Source organism: Chelonia mydas, chromosome 7 (assembly GCF_015237465.2).
Source record: "Chelonia mydas isolate rCheMyd1 chromosome 7, rCheMyd1.pri.v2, whole genome shotgun sequence".
Taxonomy (NCBI): domain Eukaryota; kingdom Metazoa; phylum Chordata; order Testudines; family Cheloniidae; genus Chelonia; species Chelonia mydas.
This window is the reverse complement of record NC_057853.1, coordinates 88,954,373-88,972,470: the sequence shown is the minus strand read 5'-3', so window position 1 is coordinate 88,972,470 and position 18,098 is coordinate 88,954,373. Positions and strand designations below refer to the sequence as shown.

At 39.0% G+C, this 18,098-nt stretch overlaps 1 protein-coding gene across 3 annotated transcripts in view; it reads right to left on the bottom strand.

Annotated features, from left to right (window-relative positions):
• The window catches only part of PTEN (phosphatase and tensin homolog), a 91,951-nt gene that overhangs the window by 64,905 nt on the left and 8,948 nt on the right, over positions 1-18,098 (bottom strand). For 2 of the 3 annotated variants that reach the window (XM_007071581.4, XM_043550735.1), the window contains exon 2: positions 354-438. In XM_007071581.4, the coding sequence (XP_007071643.3) occupies positions 354-438 (85 nt within the window). Of the gene's footprint in view, positions 1-353; positions 444-18,098 lie in introns of those variants that run through there. The other variant, XM_037903542.2, reaches the window with a different exon arrangement.

Here is an 18,098-nt window from a genome sequence, read left to right as displayed (position 1 = left end):
CTATATGAGTTAGGGGTCATGCTCTTAAGTCATTTAAGCACTTTTCCAACACAATTAGACCAGCTCAGTGTTGCACCTGTAAAGCTAATTGTATGAATTTGATCTGTATATAGAACAATGACCTTGAATACAATCCCTAGAGATACACTTAATTTTACAGAAATAGAACCAAAGACCACTTTTACACCAAACTTCCCCTCCCCTAAGTACCTCTAAGCAGAAGATCATGTGTACTCTACCCAACCTACTTATTATAGGCATTAAAAGGTTAAACTACAGCATGAATTAGGAGTATTGCAAAAAAAAATAGATAAGCAAATAATTCAGAGTGTCAGTAAAAATATAAATCTTACCTTACTACATCATCAATGTTGTTTCGGTATACTCCTTCAAGTCTGTCTGCAGGAAAACCCATAGCAATTATGTTTGGATAAATATCTGAATATCCAAGTTAAGGAAATATTTGGAAAATAAATCTGTAAAGTACACAAAATTGCAACAAAAATACTAGTATTAAATAGGTTCTAATAAAAGGTAAAGAGTAATGACCAAACCACTTCACTACCAAAGAGAATTAAGTTCAACAGTTCAAAATTACTTTAATAAGGAAACATGGTTGTTAATTAAGGAACAAAAATAAATTAAGCAATAAACGCATGAAAGCGATGATTCTTTCCAGAATGTGTGTGTCTGGGGGGGGGTTGGGGTTGAGAGATATTGCATAACAGACTAATCCCTACTCCTGAGGGCATTCTGCACCAAAACATTAAAAATTCTGCCCCCAAAATTTTAAAATTCTGCAAATTTTATGTGTCAAATAAATGTGGAGGCTCTAGCATGGCAATGGGAAGCACAGGCCACTGGCTGCACAGAGTGGGAGATCACTGTGCAGCTCCCCCCGGGACATGGACTCAGTGGTGAGGCAGCACCCAACCCTGATACAGCGCAAGGACCGGGCCCCTCTGTGCCAGGTGCACTAGGAGTGGACAGGCAGGCTCAGCAAGGGGTTCTGAGTGTAAAGGTAATGGGATTCTATAGGGGGGTCTAGGTGAAGGTGGTTGGGGCTCAGCGGGGGGGGGGGGGGGGTCTGGGTGTGGAGGAAACAGAGCTCAGAGGTGGGGGGGGTCTGGGTGTCAGGGGCACAGTTGGTCCAGATGCAGCTCATTGAGGCTCATCGGGGTTGGGATGATCCAGGTGCAGGGGGAATAGGGCTCATCGGGTGGGTGGGGTACTGAGTGCAGGGGGATGAGGCTTGGAGGGAGGGTCTGGACATGAAGGGGTCTGTATGCACATGGGTTGGGTGGATGGGTGAGCAGCTCCCTGTACAGGGATCCCTCCCTCTTGCAGCTGAGGAGCAATGGGTACAGTAAGCGGGAGGGGGAGCTTGCAGAGCTTCCTTCAGCTGGGGGAGAAATCTGGGGTTGGTCTGACCGGGCACCGGATCTCTTGCAAGGGAAGAGGAAGTCCCATCCTCCCCAGCCCAGTTGGGACTAGCAGCTGCACCTGACGCAGGGTAGGAGCCACCAGCCAGATCTTCCCCAGTCCTGCCTCCTGCCCCACAGTGATTTTCTTCTCTGCCAGCTGCCCTAGGCGCCCAAAATACACTAATGGGGAGAGTCGCATGACCGCTCTTGTGGCTTTCTTAGCTTCCCAGTCAGAAAGTCATTTTTCTGTGGGGAAGCAAAGAAATACGTGGGGGACAAATTCTGCACATACGCAGTGGCGCAGAATTCCCCCAGGAGTATAATCCCAGAGCATACTGAAAGTCTACCACAAAGTGTTGCAAACGCAGATTAATTTTGTCTATCAGAAACATTTACAGTTGGACAAAACGCTAACGTTCACTAGAAAAAACAATCCATTACAGAATCAAGACAACAAAAACGTTGAAGAAAAAGTGCTATACTTCTTCACGCTTATAGCATCCTCACCTATAAAAGTCTATTTTAAAAATAAAAGTGTTACACAGTTTTAAATTACAAAAACATTCCAAACTAAAAACTACCTTAAGCCATTAGCAAGATCCTAAAGTAGGCAGCTCAGTATTAGACAGTATTAAGATTTAAGACTTTAAGATACTGAAATACATGTCTCAGGTAAGGAGGAACTGGCAACCCTGCACAAATAATGCAACCTATCACTCAGAGCTAATGGTTGAGGTGGCATTCTATCCGCAGTACATCTGAAGTCCTAAATATGCAACATTCAGCAGATGAGCATTTACAGTATCTCGGAAGGATTATGAAGTTATTTCTTTTTGGTATAGACGGGGAAAGCCCAATTTCCCCATTTTTGGCCCCAGCATTAAACTATTCTGTCTGAACTGCTCCTGATTCACACATTTATCTCAATGCCATACATATAATCGGAGGAAAGAACATAACAAGCATCCTCTTTCAAAAAAGTTGACTGCTTCTTGGAGCAGCTACTGCTGGAACCCACAAGAGGAGAGGCAATTCTTGATATATTCCTAAATGGAGCACAGGGATCTGGTCCAAGAGGTGAATATAGCTGAACCACTTGATAATAACGACTAACTTAAAATTTAACATTCTAATGTGGGGCAAGGGGGAGAAGACATGAAAGAAGCCCATCACAGTAGCTTTTAATTTAAAAAGGAGACTATACAAAAATGAGGAAGCTAGTTAAACGGAAATTAAAAAGGTACAGTCACAAAAGTAAAATACCTGAAAACTGCATGGAAACTTACTAAAAACACCATAATAGAGGTTCAAATTAATTGTATACCACAAATTAAAAAAACATGGTAAGAGGACCAAAGAAGTGCAACCATAGATAAAGTGAAAGAAGTGTTTAGAGGTAAAAAGGCACCCTTTAAAATTCAAAGTTAAATCCTACTGAGGAAAAAGAAAGGAGCATAAATGTTGGCAAGTCAAATGTAGAAGAACAACAACGCAGGACAAAAAAAAGACTGAAGAGGAACTAGCCAAGAAACTCAAAAGCTAACAGCAAACCATTTTTTACACATATCAAAAGGAGGAAGCCTGCCAAACATTGTGGAGTCACCACCGGATGACTGAGGTGCTAAAGGGACACTCAAGGAAGATAAGGCTATTGTAGAAAAATTAAATCAATTTTCTCCAGCCATCTTCACTGCAGAGGATGTGAGGGAGATTCCCACACCTGAGCCATTCTTTCGAGGTGAAATATCTGAGGAACTGTCCCAGGTTGAGGTGTCATTAGAGGAGGTTTTGGAACTAAACAGTAATAAGTTACCAGGACCAGATGTTATTCACCCAAGGGGTCTAATGGAACTCAAATATGAAATTGCAGAACTATTAACTGTGCTATGTAACCTATCATTTAACTCAGCTTCTGTACTAGGTGACTGGAAGGTAGCTAACGTGATACCAGTTTTCAAATAAAGGCTCCAGAGGTGATTCTGAGAATTATAGGCAAGTAAACCTAACTTCAGTAATAGGCAAACTGGTTGAAGCAATCATAAAAATCAGAATTATTAGACACATAGATGAACACGATTTGTTGGGTGAGGGGGGGAAGAGAACATGGTTTTTGTAATGGGAAATCATGCCTCACCAATCTATTAGAATTCTTTGAGGGGAGGCAAACAAACATAAGGACAAGGGGGATCCAGTGTACTTAGATTTTCAGAAAGCCTTTGACAAAGTCCCACAACAAAAACTCTTAAGCAAAGTAAGCTTATCATGGGATAAAAGGGAAGGTCCTCTCATGGATCAGGAACTGGTTAAAAGACAGGCAACAAAGGATAGGAATAAATTATCAGTTTTCAGAAGGGAGAGAAGTAAACAGTGGTGTCTCTCACAGAGATCTGTACTGGGACCAGTGCTATTCATAAATGATCAGGAAAAAAGGCTTATCAGTGAAGTGGCAAAATTTGGAGAGGATACAAAATTACTCATTAGTTCAGTCCAAAACTGACTGCAAAGAGTTACCAAGGGATCTTACAAAAAACTGGCTGACTAAGTAACAAAATGGCAGATGAAATTCAGTGTTGATAAATGCAAAGTAATGCATATTGGAAAACAATTTGAACTATACATACAGAATGATGGGAACTAAATTGGCCGTTACCATTCAAGCAAGAGATCTTGGAGTCATCATAGATAGTTCTCTGAAAACATCCGCTCAATGTGCAGTGGCAGTCAAAAAAGCTAGAAGTGTTAGAAACCATTAGGAATAAGTAAGACGACAGAAAAGATCATATGCCACTATATAAATCCATGGTTACGCCCACACCTTGAATATTGTGATCAGGTCTGGTCAGACCATCTCAAAAAAGATTAGAATTGAAAAAGGTGCAGAGAAGAAAACAAAAATCATTAGGGATATGCAACAGCTTTCATATAGGAGAGATTAAAAAGGCTGGGACTGTTCAGCCAGAAAAAGAGAGGGCTAAGGGGGGTGGGGATATGAGAGGTCTGTAATATCAAGAATGGTGTGGAGAAAGCAAAAAAGTACGAGTCATTTACTCCTTCAGATAACACAAGGAACACGGGTCAACCCAATGAAGTTAATAGGCAGCCGGTTTAAAACAAACATAAGGAAGTACTTCTTTACACAATGCACAGTGAACTTGTGAAACTCGGTGCCAGGGGCTGTTGTGAAGGCCAAAATTATAATGGGGTTCAAACAAGAATTAGAGAAGTTCATGGAAGATAGGTACATCAATGATTATTAGCCAAGATGGTCAGGGATGCAACCCCATGCTCTGGGTGCCCCCAGCTTCTGATGCTAGAAGCTGGGAGTAGATGACAGGGGATGGATCACTCGATTATTATCTATTCTGTTCATTCCCTCTGAAGCACCTGGCATTGGCCACTGTCAGAAGACAGGACACTGGGCTAAATGGACCATGGTATGACCCAGTATGTCCGCTCTTATGTGTAAATAAAATGTTTGTAAGAAAAATTAAATGTTTAAGCATGAGCAGCTACATACCATAACAGTGCTCAACATCTGCACTAAAGTTCCAGATATTGATTAATATTTCTAATCAGAGTACTTGTGGCACCTTAGAGGCTAACAAATTTATTTGAGCATAAGCTTTCGTGAGCTACAGCTCACTTACCTATTTCTAATCAGTATCTTAGTCTGAGGAAAACAAATAAGTTCTACAATAAAGACAGAGATAATATGCATACATGAAACCAAAAGAGCTTAGAAAAGGAACAGTGAATTTGAGTACAGAAAGCCTGGCTGAACAAAATTTAAGACGCGCTATTTAAAGATGAACCCTCACTGGATGTTGATTAGATGAATGTAGGGTTAAACAGCAATCCACTAATTAAACTTTAAATTACAGTAACTCCTTACTTAACATTGTAGTTATGTTCCTAAAAAAATGCAACTTTAAGCAAAATAATGTTAAGCAAATTACATTAATTCTTATGGGGAAATTGAAGGGGGGTGGGGTGGGGGAGTGGGAAAGAGGTTACGGGAAATTTTCTTCACCAAAGACTGGACTAACTAACACACACACAGTTTTAAACAAATAATGTAATACTATACACAGCAATGATGATTGTGACGCTTAGTTGAGGTGGTGGAGTCAGAGGGTGAAAGAGGGTGGGATATTTCCCAGGAAATGCCTTACTGCCAAAAGATGAATTAGCACTAAGATGAGCCCTCAAGGGTTAACACGCTGTTAATGTAGCCTCACACTCTACAAAGCAGCACGAATGGAGGGAGGAGACAGCATGGCGGAGTGAGACAGACACACTGTGTCTGAGAGCGAGACAGCATGTGTGAGAGAGCAAGAGAAAGACGTGAGAGAGAGAGATGGACGCACATTGCCTCTTTAAGTCCACTGACCCCACCAAGTACACTGCCTTTTTAAGTAGATCAGCAAGGTGAGGCAGCAGCTGCTGCCAGCAAGCTCCCTCCGTTCTAAGCACTGTTCTGTCCCATTCCCTGTCCTCCCTGTGGAGATGAGGTACAGGGACACCCTGACATTAGCACCCCTCTTCCCCCACCCTCTGCACAGCAAGCAGGAGGCTCCCGGGAGCAGCTCCAAGGCAGAGGGCAGGAGCAACACACAGCAGTGCAGGGAGGGACAGCTGAACTGCCAGCAACTGATAGCCTGCTGGGCAGCTGCAGCACTGGGAACTTAGGGGAGCTGATGGGTGGCTGCCAGTCAGCCCTGGTTCCAAGGCCCCACCACTTAACTCCCAAAAGGTTGCTCTTTCTGCCAGCAGTGGACAAAGCAGCGGCTGCTAAACATTATAAGGAAGCATCACGCAACTTTAAACAAGCATGTTCTCTAATCGATCAGCAACGTAAGAAAACATTAACCAGGACAATGTTAAGTGAAACGTTACTGAACTGTAATTTAAACCGTGAATTTCACAGATGTGTCTTCACATTTTCTTAATTTCTGAATATTCCTGTAGTCCTTCAGTTAGACTAAATATAGAAAGATATGAGAGTATACAATCAAGCTAACTAAACTATAAATACAATAAAAGATTTTTTTTAAAAAAACTAAGCACTAACCTCATACAAAGAAAAATGAAAAAAGCTGAAGAAACCACTGAGATGGCAATTTGCCACATCTTCTGAAGATATGAATATGTTTATACAAATTATCCAGTATTTCTCAAAGATTAGACCCTCATGAGCTACAAGATAACAGTTAAGTAGTTTTAGTTAACCATTCCAAACTCCCCACAAATCTGTTTGCAGTCTATGTGGCTTGTACTGAAGTAATACATTTGAGATCTCTGTATTTACAAACTGTGTTAACCAAAATACTGAACAAGTTGTGGAAAGTACACTAAAGTCTAAAAACAGTTGACAAGAATTTAATGTATTAAACTTTCAACAAAAACACAAACATTTAATATATAGTAATCCTAATATTACAGAACAGTATCTATTTTAATTATTTAAAACAATTTTATTCCCAGGTACTAATAAAAATATATTACAGTCAAGACATCTACTGTTAAATATATGCCCAATAATTTTTAAAATGCTTTCTAATTTATTCTGGAATTCAACCATCTTGTATAATAGGCAATGTATTAGTTAAATTTTTCTTTTATTAAACCTCAAGTTTTAGCCAAAGTTAAAAAATAAATTTTACCATTTTAATATTTAAGTCAGTAAGCTCTTCTTCTTTCAGGACAATGATAGATTTACATGGTTGGATACCATGTGAAACTCCAAAATACATGCTGTCTTGAGCATTAAATTGCATGCAGTCTACAGCTTTCTATTAAAAGTAGTAATAAGCGGTGTTCAACTAGTATAGTTACAAAAAAATTAGCTACTGCTTTGTATTTACTCCTATGTTAGTAATTACTAAATTTTTACTCTACAGCAATTAAAGACTAATAATTATGTAATAAGATAAGTGGTTCAGGGACATAGTTTGAGCAGTTAACAGTAAGTTACTCAACTAGCTATCTTTTAAATCAGTATACTTAATTACCTTCTTCCTAGATTTCAGAAGCATATGATAAAAACCAGATTCCTGTTAGAGAACTATGTTTTGTTCACAAAAATGCTTATAGTCTGCATCCTGCACTAAAAAGTTCACCTATAACAAACCACTGTTCCAAAACCAGCCAATATGTAAACGTATAACACACCTGCCTTTATAAAAAGACTAAGCATATGCACCAGGGTGGATAAAAATCAATGATTTAACCGCCCCCTCCCCCTGCAAAAAAATGGATTTTTTCATTTAAATTGGATTTTTTTGATAAAATGCTTTGAGGAAAAACCTATTATAGCTCAAAGATATCTCATCATGGAATAGAGATTATAAATTCTAATTCTATAGTATGAGACAATATATTCATGTAATGTTTAAGAAAAGTTTTGTAAATGAGTTCCAATAATTTATGGATTAGGGACCCAATCTTATGGGGTTCCAGGGCCTTCTGTATAGACTATTTAGATTAATCTTTCTCTCTACCCAATGGGACTCAGTGTTTAGTCTAGAAGATACCATCAGAGATGCTTAGTTTTGCAATTCTCAAACTGTGGATTTGTGTCTCCAGAGAGAACATGGTTAACAGCAAAAATGTTTAAGTAAAATAAATATATAGAGGTGAGAAATAACAGACCTCAACCCTATTGTCCCTCTGCAAATTTGTGTACACAGTCAATCCCTTACCTCTCACTAGAAGTGCAAAGTTTCAAAAAGTTCAATGAATAGAAGATTGTTGGGGCAGAATATCTCTGGACAAGGAGAAGTCTGTTGATAAATGGGAGAAGGGAGGGACAGGCAGTAGAAACAAAAATGAAACTGTTTGAGCAGCATATTCCAGAAGTCTTGAGGTCTTTCTGAATGTAGCCTTCATTGATTTGAGATCTACTGGAAGGGAAAACCAATAATGGCAGCAGGCCATAAAAGAGACCCAGTTTGGGTCTCATCTATCTCAGAGTTGTGAAGAATATGTATTAAGGTTATAATAACCAACAAAAATGCACTTATGTAGAAATCCATGATTAAATAGAGTCTTCCTGATTAGTGATTTAAATCAAATCTACCCCGATATGCAATGGAAACATATGCAAAATCAAATTAGAATGTGTCATTTTGCTACATCACAACTAAAAGCAAAGCTTTCAATTAAAGAACTATTTCTGCAGCTCACGAGTATATACAAGCATTTCACAATATTATAAAAATATTCAGTAAATCCAGTGCTGCAATATATTGCATGAAACAACTTTCAATACAGCAATTCCTCTGCATCTACAACTGGGAATAAACACTACATAAACAGTAATTTCCCCTCCAGACAGTTTGCAAACTAATTCACTTTTTTCTCCCCTTTAAATCTAGTTTTTGCTACTCCAAAACACATTTGAGACTATATGTCCACACAATCATGATGCCATAATTCTCAAGATGGAAAAATATCCCAGACAATGAAAACTATCCTTCTCTCAGTCTATGCAACTACATTAACAAATCAAATACTTTCCAGGATTTCTATATGGAGTAGTCTGCAGATGAAACAACAGATTACAGGTAAGGTTATGTTTTAGTTATGGGTATGTTTAGTAAAAGTCACGGACAGGTCACAGGCCATAAACAAAAATTCACGAACCTGTGACCTGTCCATGACTTTAACTAAAAATACCCACCCTGATTAAAACTTAGGGGGGGGGGGGGTGGTCCAAGGGTGCTGCGGGTGATGGGGGGAGGTGGCCCAGGACCCCTGCTGGTGCTGGGAGGTTGGTGGGGCTTCCTATCAGGCTCTGCATCCCTGCAGCTCCTAAGTGGTGGACCCAGGGGCCAGGACAAAGGCTCCACTGCTCCTGCCACAAGCGCCGGCTGCCGCAGCTCCCGTTGGCCTGGAACCGCAGCCAATGGGAGCTCCAGGGATGGGGCCTGCGAGTGCAAGCAACACGGAGACCCCCAACCCTCCACCGTCTAGGAGCTGCAGGGAGGCCATGTCAGTTGGAGCCAAGGAGTCCTCCACACCAAGGTAAGCACCCCCCCCACCCCTAGCCCTGAGCCCCAAGCCCCCTCCCCCATACCCAAATCGCTGCTGCTGCCCCAAGCCAGCTCCAGCAGCTGCAGAAGTCATGGAGGTCACAGAAATTCACGGAATCTGTGACAGACTCCCAGACTTATTATAGGCCATAAAGAGGACAGACCAAACAATCCAAACAGAGCATCCAAGCAATGATATTTAAAATGGGCAAGCTAATGGATATATTGTTTCACACAGTACATGGTCAAACAAAGGTACAGGCAGGAAAGAGTTGTAAACTGGACTAGTTCATTTACAGATTTCCAGTTTACACAAACTCCGCCCCTACTGTCCTACACCACTACTTAAAAAACCCTCCCATGCGGTGAGGTCAATCTGTCAGTTTCCAAGCAGTACAAGTTTCTTCAGTATTCAAGATAGTTACAGATGTTTACATTCTTAACTATGGTCAAATCTAACACTCCTTTATTTTAAGGCTATGGACTGCATGTGCCACAAACCAATTTTTAAGCAGCAAAGATGGCTGACTGAAGTTTAAAAAGTTACATCAGAGTTTTTCATTTCTAGGCTAAATGCCACCATCTTTACTCATGTTGAACATACTTCACTGTGCAAGTAGCCCCATGGAAGCCAAGTGGGTTACTTGTGGAGTAACATAAGTATTTGAATCGTGCCCATAATGAGCAGAGTATTACTGATAACAGATTTTACTAAAACTTCAGTTATACTCATCTACTTAGACACTTTTCCAACCACAGCACCGTAGGGAAACCATGCCAGATTTCCATGCCAAAGTGATTTGATAAACCTAAAAATCTTGAAATTAGTGAAATTCATTGCAATCCAAGTACCATTTGAATTCTGAAGCTCTTAAGAAACTGAGAAGAGAAACTATGAATCTAAAGATGTAGAAACTAAGCTTTCACACATTTCAAATACTGATTATTATTATTTCTGGAAAAGCCTCTATAAGAAAAAAAATAATCATACAGAACCCAATTATTTTTTAACATGACAAATACAACTAAATAAACCTGGCCAAAGTTACAATCAAATAACCTTGGGCAAATGCATCCTCATATTATAAGAGACTATTTTGAAATATGGCAATAGTGCAGAGACAAAAATTCATATAAAAGAGTACCCAATTTGTTTTAAAGTTTTTAAAATCTCTCCTGAACCCACCATATACATTCCTTACTCTTACCCTCAAGAAAAAAAAAATGAGAAAAGATTTTCTAAAATAATTGTTGGCTGCAGTGAGATTCTAAGTTTCAGGCCTAAACTGAGTTTAAATGCATTAAAAAGAAAGAAAGATGTTACCAATTTGAAAAGCAAAATTACTGGATCCTCAAGATTAACTGTAGGCTAGATAGATTGTATTTTTCAGATGGCATGGAGAGAAGAAAATCGGGAACTTTATTTAGCTACAAATGTGAAGGCAAATAATATAGCTTAAACCAACAGCTGAAGTTATTTTGAAGCTAGCTTTTAAGGAAATTCTGGTTTTGGCCCATTTGCCCAGCTTCCACTCCTCTCCCCTTCTCCCCCCACCCCCAAACAAAAACCCCAAAGAACACACACACACACGCAATGGGGGAGGGGAGGGGGGAGATATGTTGTCATGCACAGAGTTAAAAATCCTGGTGTCAGGACTGATTTTCGAACTGCTGTAGTCTTTTCCAACAAATGTACATGACTCACTTTGTGTGGCTCAGTGATGAGAGAATCCAAAATTACCACAGCAATATTTGAATCTTCTTGTTTTCATCTTGAGCTACCTCTCCAACACCTGGAGATTCTGTCCAACTCACTTACATTATTAATGAATTGGTAGCTTACACTGGATTTAAAATCAGACACAGAGCTGAAGAGATTATCACAGTCAAACCCATTTAAATTAAAATTAAAATCCCTATTCCTATTTAAAGCAATTTTTCCCTGTATACCACATATGGTTTTGCTCATGTTGGTTTTAACATTCATTTTTTGTGCCAACAAAGGCCCCAGTGCACTATTTCATGTTTCAGTGGGACTCAGCACGAGAACAGAAATCCATTCTGGTGCAACTGTTTGCAGAATCAGGACTTAAAGCAACAGAACTATCAATATTGACGTATTAAACACTAACATTTTCATAGCTTTCTCTTCTCATTTCCAGTTCAACACTGGCTACTTAACATCAGGATACCTTGGAAAGAAAAATTAGTAGGGTAAGTTTCTAAGACATCAATAAAAGCTTCTCTACATAACTAAACAAAGATTCTCCTAATCCGCTACCTGATAAAGAGTTTAAGAGTAAAGTATTTCCCTAACGATAGCGCTGACAAACCTACAAAAGCAATGAATTCAGCTTTGACAATTGTATTTACCAGGGCTGTCAATTAATCACAGTTAACGCCTGTGATTAACGGAAAACAAAATTAATGCACTGTTTTGTTTTTAAACACGTTAACTGCATACCTCCAGGTGGGGAAGGAGGCAGCGGCAGCAGCCCCAGCTCAGGAGCTCTGTGGGCAGCAGAGGCTATGCCCACTCCAGGGGAGGGAGGAGGGTTGGAGCCCTGCACTCCAAGGGAGGCTGGAACCTGGGCCCTAGCCCCTATTTGAAAATATAGAAAACCTCCAAAAATATTTAAATAAATGGTATTCTATTATTAACAATGCAATTGAAACTGTGATTAATTGGAATTTTTTAAACACTTGACAGCCCTAGTATTTACATATTTCTTTGTATAAAAAACTCTGATATATACTGCAAGTTCAAAACGTACACCAAACTATCACCTGAATGAACAGACGACCATTTGACACATGTAAATCAAAACTGACAGTACAATAGAATTATACTGACAATAATAGAAAATATTACAATGAAAAAGTGATGCTTCCCTGACAGTAAGACAAAGAAGATAAAGTGTGAAGAAAAAAAATACAAGTGAGTTATTTGTATCTCAGTGTACTCTTTTGTAATTGTATTTCTGGATTTGACAGTAAATAGATTTCTTTATTCCATAACCCTGAAATAATTCCCAAAATGGAAAGAAAATTCTTCATATTTAAAAAGTTGAGATTTGTGCTATTTCAAGAGGAACAAACGGTAAATAATGTAACAATTAGGAGCATTTATAATTCATTCAAATTGTTTCTCTTTATAGTTACATTTGAGTACAAGTCAACAATTAAAGGGCTTACAGTATAATTTATTTTTTCTTTCAAGTATTTGAATACATTTGTTTAAGGAGTTCTATTTAGTGTGTGTCGGTGTTTTACTATAACTTAAATCAGAAAAAACACAGATGAAGTTACTAAATAGAATTCTTATGTTATGGAACAGTAAATAATTGAAGTAGGCCTAATAAGTTACCCTGACATATTTTCCAATTAAGATGCTCTTAAATCCACTCCAAAGAGAGTTGCAAACATACACAACTAAAGACTTACTTGTCAAACAGAGAACATTCTCTTTAATCAACACAATTAGAGCTTTAATCATTAGATAACAAAGAATATGGTGCATGATTTTTTTATACAAAATACACTATTAAACATTTTCCTTCACAGGTAACAATTACCTATGGAACAAGTGACAACCAAATGGCAAGTTCTGCATGGTATTTATAAACCATAGGAGAGAGCCCACAGACTGTTTACTTTCTAAATAGCTCAGTGGTTCGAGCACTTGCCTGCTAAACCCAGGGTTGTGAGTTCAGTCCTTGAGGGGGCAATTTAAGGATCTGGGGCAAATTGGGGATTGGTCCTGCTTTGAGCAGGGGGTTGGACTAGATGACCTCCTGAGGTCCCTTCCAACCCTGAGATTCTATGATTCTAAATAGACTTTTTTTAAAAAAGTAATTGTCAATTTACAAATGTCCATATACAGAAAATCCTCCAACACAACACATGCTCCTTAGAATATGGGGTAACAGAAAGAAAATCCATCATTCTTTCTAGATTCCTAAGTTTTGTTCAGTCTCTATATATACACACAGGAAGCACATTCTAGAAGTAACTAAAGGTATGTCTACACAGCAGCTGAGAAGTATAATTCCCAGTGTGGAAAGTCACTCACATGCTAGTTCTGCTCAAGCTAGCACCTAAAAATACTGGCATGGCCATACTGGCACAGCCAGCGCCTCTGGCTTACTGCCCAAGCATGTAACACGGGGGAGGCGCCCAAGTTGCCACCTGTGCTGCTGCTGCCACACTGCTATTTTTAGGCACTAGCTTGAGAAGTGCTAACATGGGTATGTTTACCCATACTGGGAATTACACCTCCCAGCTACTGTGCAGAAATATCCTAAGATAGATACAGGTCTTGACAAATCCACTTGGCAAATCACCAATGGAGAGTAGGCAACTTTCTGACAAGTGAAAGCCAATCTTTCACTAAGTCCTGCAGATCTTAAACTTCTATTTAGAAAAAGAATTACATTTTTAGCCTTCATGATTTCAAACATGAAACTGGTGTAATCAATGCTGTGCTGTCTTCCTGAATCTGCAGACAGACTGAAACTAGAGCTATAATATGCCAAAGACCCAAACCTTAGGCAGAGTCCATATCCTAAGCAAATCAAGTGTGCGCTGGGGTCAATCCCCATGCCACCTCTCTGCAGCAGCAGAGTTACCTTCCTCATTTGCTGAAATAGTCTCAGTGTCTCTTTTGCTCCACTGTGTAAAGGAAATGGGCATTAGATTCCATGACTACCACCAAATCCTAGCTGTTTGAGGTGCACAGGGTTGCATAGCTGGACCTCAACGGTACACGAAGTGTACAAATCCTCTACATGAGCTACCAAAATTTTATCTCAACCTCTGCACCACTAAATCCTACTGATTCAAGAGCAGTGACAGATGTGGAACAGGATTCACCCCTAAAGTGTCATTTACAAGCATTCTCTGAAGCAGACTTAAAGAAGCTTGGCTGTATCTCAAGAGTCAACTAACTTTTGTGTAGTTTTCTTGGCTGTTCCTAATAAAAAATGCACTGAGCATGCATCTACAGAAGGCCGTTGGCACACATGACATTTGCCAGTTGGCAGTACTATCCTGTACACACACTCCCTATTTAGATACAGTCTGCATTCCCATTAGTTGGTCTGGGACACAATCAGCTTGCTATTCTTCTGTGACTCTGGATGGTCAGGAAGTAGAACGGAAATGAACAGGAAGAAAGTTCTTCAGATAGTAAAGGAGGATTCCTTGTAGCCAACCAGCTGCACTTTACCAGCTCTACCATCTGTGACTTAAAGAACAAGAAGAGAGTCTCAGATGTGGTTTACTGATAGGACAATTTTGCAATTTAGGACTAACATTTTAACCTTTTAATATCTGATGTTTTCAGTTCAAATTCTTTTTATATTTTAAACTTAAACTTGTAGCATGTAATTTAAGCACAGTGAGCAATTCTGTTTATCTATACTATGAGCATGGAAGAAAATCCTCTATTTACAAAACTTCATGCAAACAATAAAAATGTCTAATTGGAGTACAAAGGCTATAAGCAAGTTCTATTTTATAGTAATTAGGAAACCATAATTTCAACAACAGTTTCTTCACTTTAAGTACTACATGCATGGGGTCAGATTTACTCCAGAAGAGATGCTAGAGAAAGATCTGGAAGAAAAAGGTGTGCTGGATTTCTTAATTGCAACATGCTTCGCAGACTCACGGACACAAAACATTTGGGTAACAAAAAAGATGGCATGAGTTCCTCTGGAAGGCTGATAAATTCCCTAAAAAGTAATTGCTGATGTTACAGAATGTGAATGAGATTCTCTCACCAAAAGAAACAAGCAATAAGAAATTAAAATAAAAAGAGCCTAACAAACCAAGCAACTATAGGAAAATATAGTTCAACAAGGAAAACCAGCTAACATAAAAGCAGCTAGAAGGACATGTAACTTCAGATCCAAGTGTTCAGTTCCACAAGGAAACATGCATGTGGTCCCAACAACAAAGTCTGTGTAAATGTTTCTGACAAAAAGAGCATATGTACAGTCAAGAATGTGAATCTCTTCAGGTCATATTCAAGAACAATATGTTCTACTTCTCTTTACTCATTTTAGCCTGCAAGACCAGCACAGCGAAGAGTGAGCAACATTCTATTCCTTCTTAACCAAAAAGGATTTCTAGGCTAGAGAGTTGCATCTTTCAAGTTAATGTAGTCACACTTAGAATCACTGTTCTTAGCAAGGACTAGAAAACAGATAATTTTATAGAAGTCCCAAGACATCCAAAACTTCCACAAATAGGGAAAAATACAAAAGCATATCAGCCTGGAGGACAGAGACATTTTGTACTAAAGAGTTCTGTGAAATCTAATGTAGGGATTTAAAAGAATTTTCTACTATTAACATCCTCAACCATAACTTCCTCTGGGAGATCACCAATACAGAGACAAAAGCAGGAATGCAAAACAATCTTCAATACCAGATTGGGGGCAGAATACACTTGCTTTCTCCCAATGAAGTCTGACTGCTATTATTTTTGATATATTTGTAATACTAGATCAAAAACAGTATCTTAGCTGCTAAATCAAGCACTCAATTTAGGAAATGCAGGACTTACAATTCTCTGCAACTTTATGCATCCATCTAGTGTAGTGAATGATATAGGGATCTTGCAAGAAAAAAAAATGCAAACCTGTAATTAAAAACTGTATTGTACTACATATGTTCAAGAGAGCAGAATTAAGAATGTATGGACAGCCATAACTCTGGTATTTAACTTTTCTGCACTTTACCATGAAACCTAAACATTCTTTTAACAAGTTTTCACATGCGATTTCCTAGATTTTGTTTTTGTTTTAAAGGAAAGATGAAAAAATTACACCCTCCTCCCCATCATACATTAGTAGGGTCTGAAAATTGCACTTTCATTTCACAGCACAGATTTGTACCACTTGAGTCACAGGACTACCTACAGTAAAAACTGTCCATGTGACCTTTATTCAAATCCCCTGCATATATGCATTCTGCTAATGTTTAATTGCATGATCATGTCCTTTTTTCCTACTGAACCTTGTCCACTGACTTCATAGGACAGGCAGTGAAGGAAGCAGACTGTTGTAAGAACAGAAACAGTGTTAACTTATGTTACAATCGACTAAGGAAGGTCTTGGAAGTTAATACAGATTAAGGTATGGTGTGAATTTAAAGCACAGAAACTATTCCTGAATCCACTACCAAAGCAGATTAACCAAAACCAGAACAAGGCACTCTTATTGCCAAATAAAAACGTGCCTACATATGGAGTTACTGAAGAATAGCTATTCTGGAAAAACTTCATTTGTAGGGTTTATCTACACTTACAACACTGCAGCAACACCACCGTAGCACTTCACTGAAGAGGCTACCTATGTCAATGAGAGGTGGCCATCTTCTGTTGGCACAGATACTCCACCTCCCCAGGAGGTGGCAGCTAGGTCAAGGGGAGAATTCTCCCATCAGCCTAGTGCTGTTTACACGGGTGGATGGTGGTGCTGGGGGGGGGGGGGGGGGGCTGAGTTGCTCAGGGTTGTAGATTTTTCACAGCCCTGAATGATGTAGTTATAATGATCTAATTTCCTAGTGTAGACCAGGCCATAGACAAGCTCTAAAACCCAGGAGAAATGGGTTCTATTGCTGGGGCTCTACCTCAGGACTTCATATGTGATGTTAGGCAGGACTAGGATAATGCATACGCACAAAAAGTACTGAATTAAGATTGCACAGGAAAAAGCAACCCTAATCCTGGCATTTATGTTTAATACAATACATATTAATGTTAATACCCAACTACATAAATATCCATACTGATATACAGAGATTAAAAACTATGGAAAATTCCCCATACAGAAAAAAAATAATCTGAGGTGCATACCCCACCAACACGTACCATGAAAACCAAGGAAATAATTAAGTCATTCAACATCCCAGCTACACTCTATTAACTAGTTCCTCTTCTTGATCTCAACTATCACTCTTGCATAGTCTGCATATCTTTACACTCAAACACTAATGTACAACCTTCATTCTATTTGCATACACGCACAGATTTCAATTCTGCAATTTCTATGTATAAATACCTGTCAAGGGTCCTTCCCCACTCTGAACTCTAGAGTACAGATGTGGGGACCCACATAAAAGACCTCCTAAGCTTATTCTTACAAGCTTAGGTTAAAAACTTCCCCAAGGTACAAACTCTGCCTTGTCTTTGAACAGTATGCTGCCACCATCAAGTGTTTTAAACAAAGAACAGGAAAAGAGACCACTTGGAGAGGTCTTCCCCCAAAATATCCCTCTCAATCCCTACACACCCCCTTTCCTGGGGAGGCTTGAGAATAATATCCTAACCAATTGGTTACAAAATCAAAGACCCAAACCCCTGGATCTTGAAACAATGGAAAAATCAGTCAGGTTCTTAAAAGAAGGATTTTATTTAAAAAAAATTAAAAAATTTAAAAAAAGTAAAAATCACCTCTGTAAAATCAGAATGGAAAATACTTTACAGGGTATTCAGATTCAAAACAGAGGATACCCCTCTAGGCAAAACCTTAAAGTTACAGAAAACAGGAATAAACCTCCCTCTTAACACAGGGAAAATTCACATAAAACAAAAGAAACTAATCCACCTTGCCTGGCTTACCTCTACTGGTTGC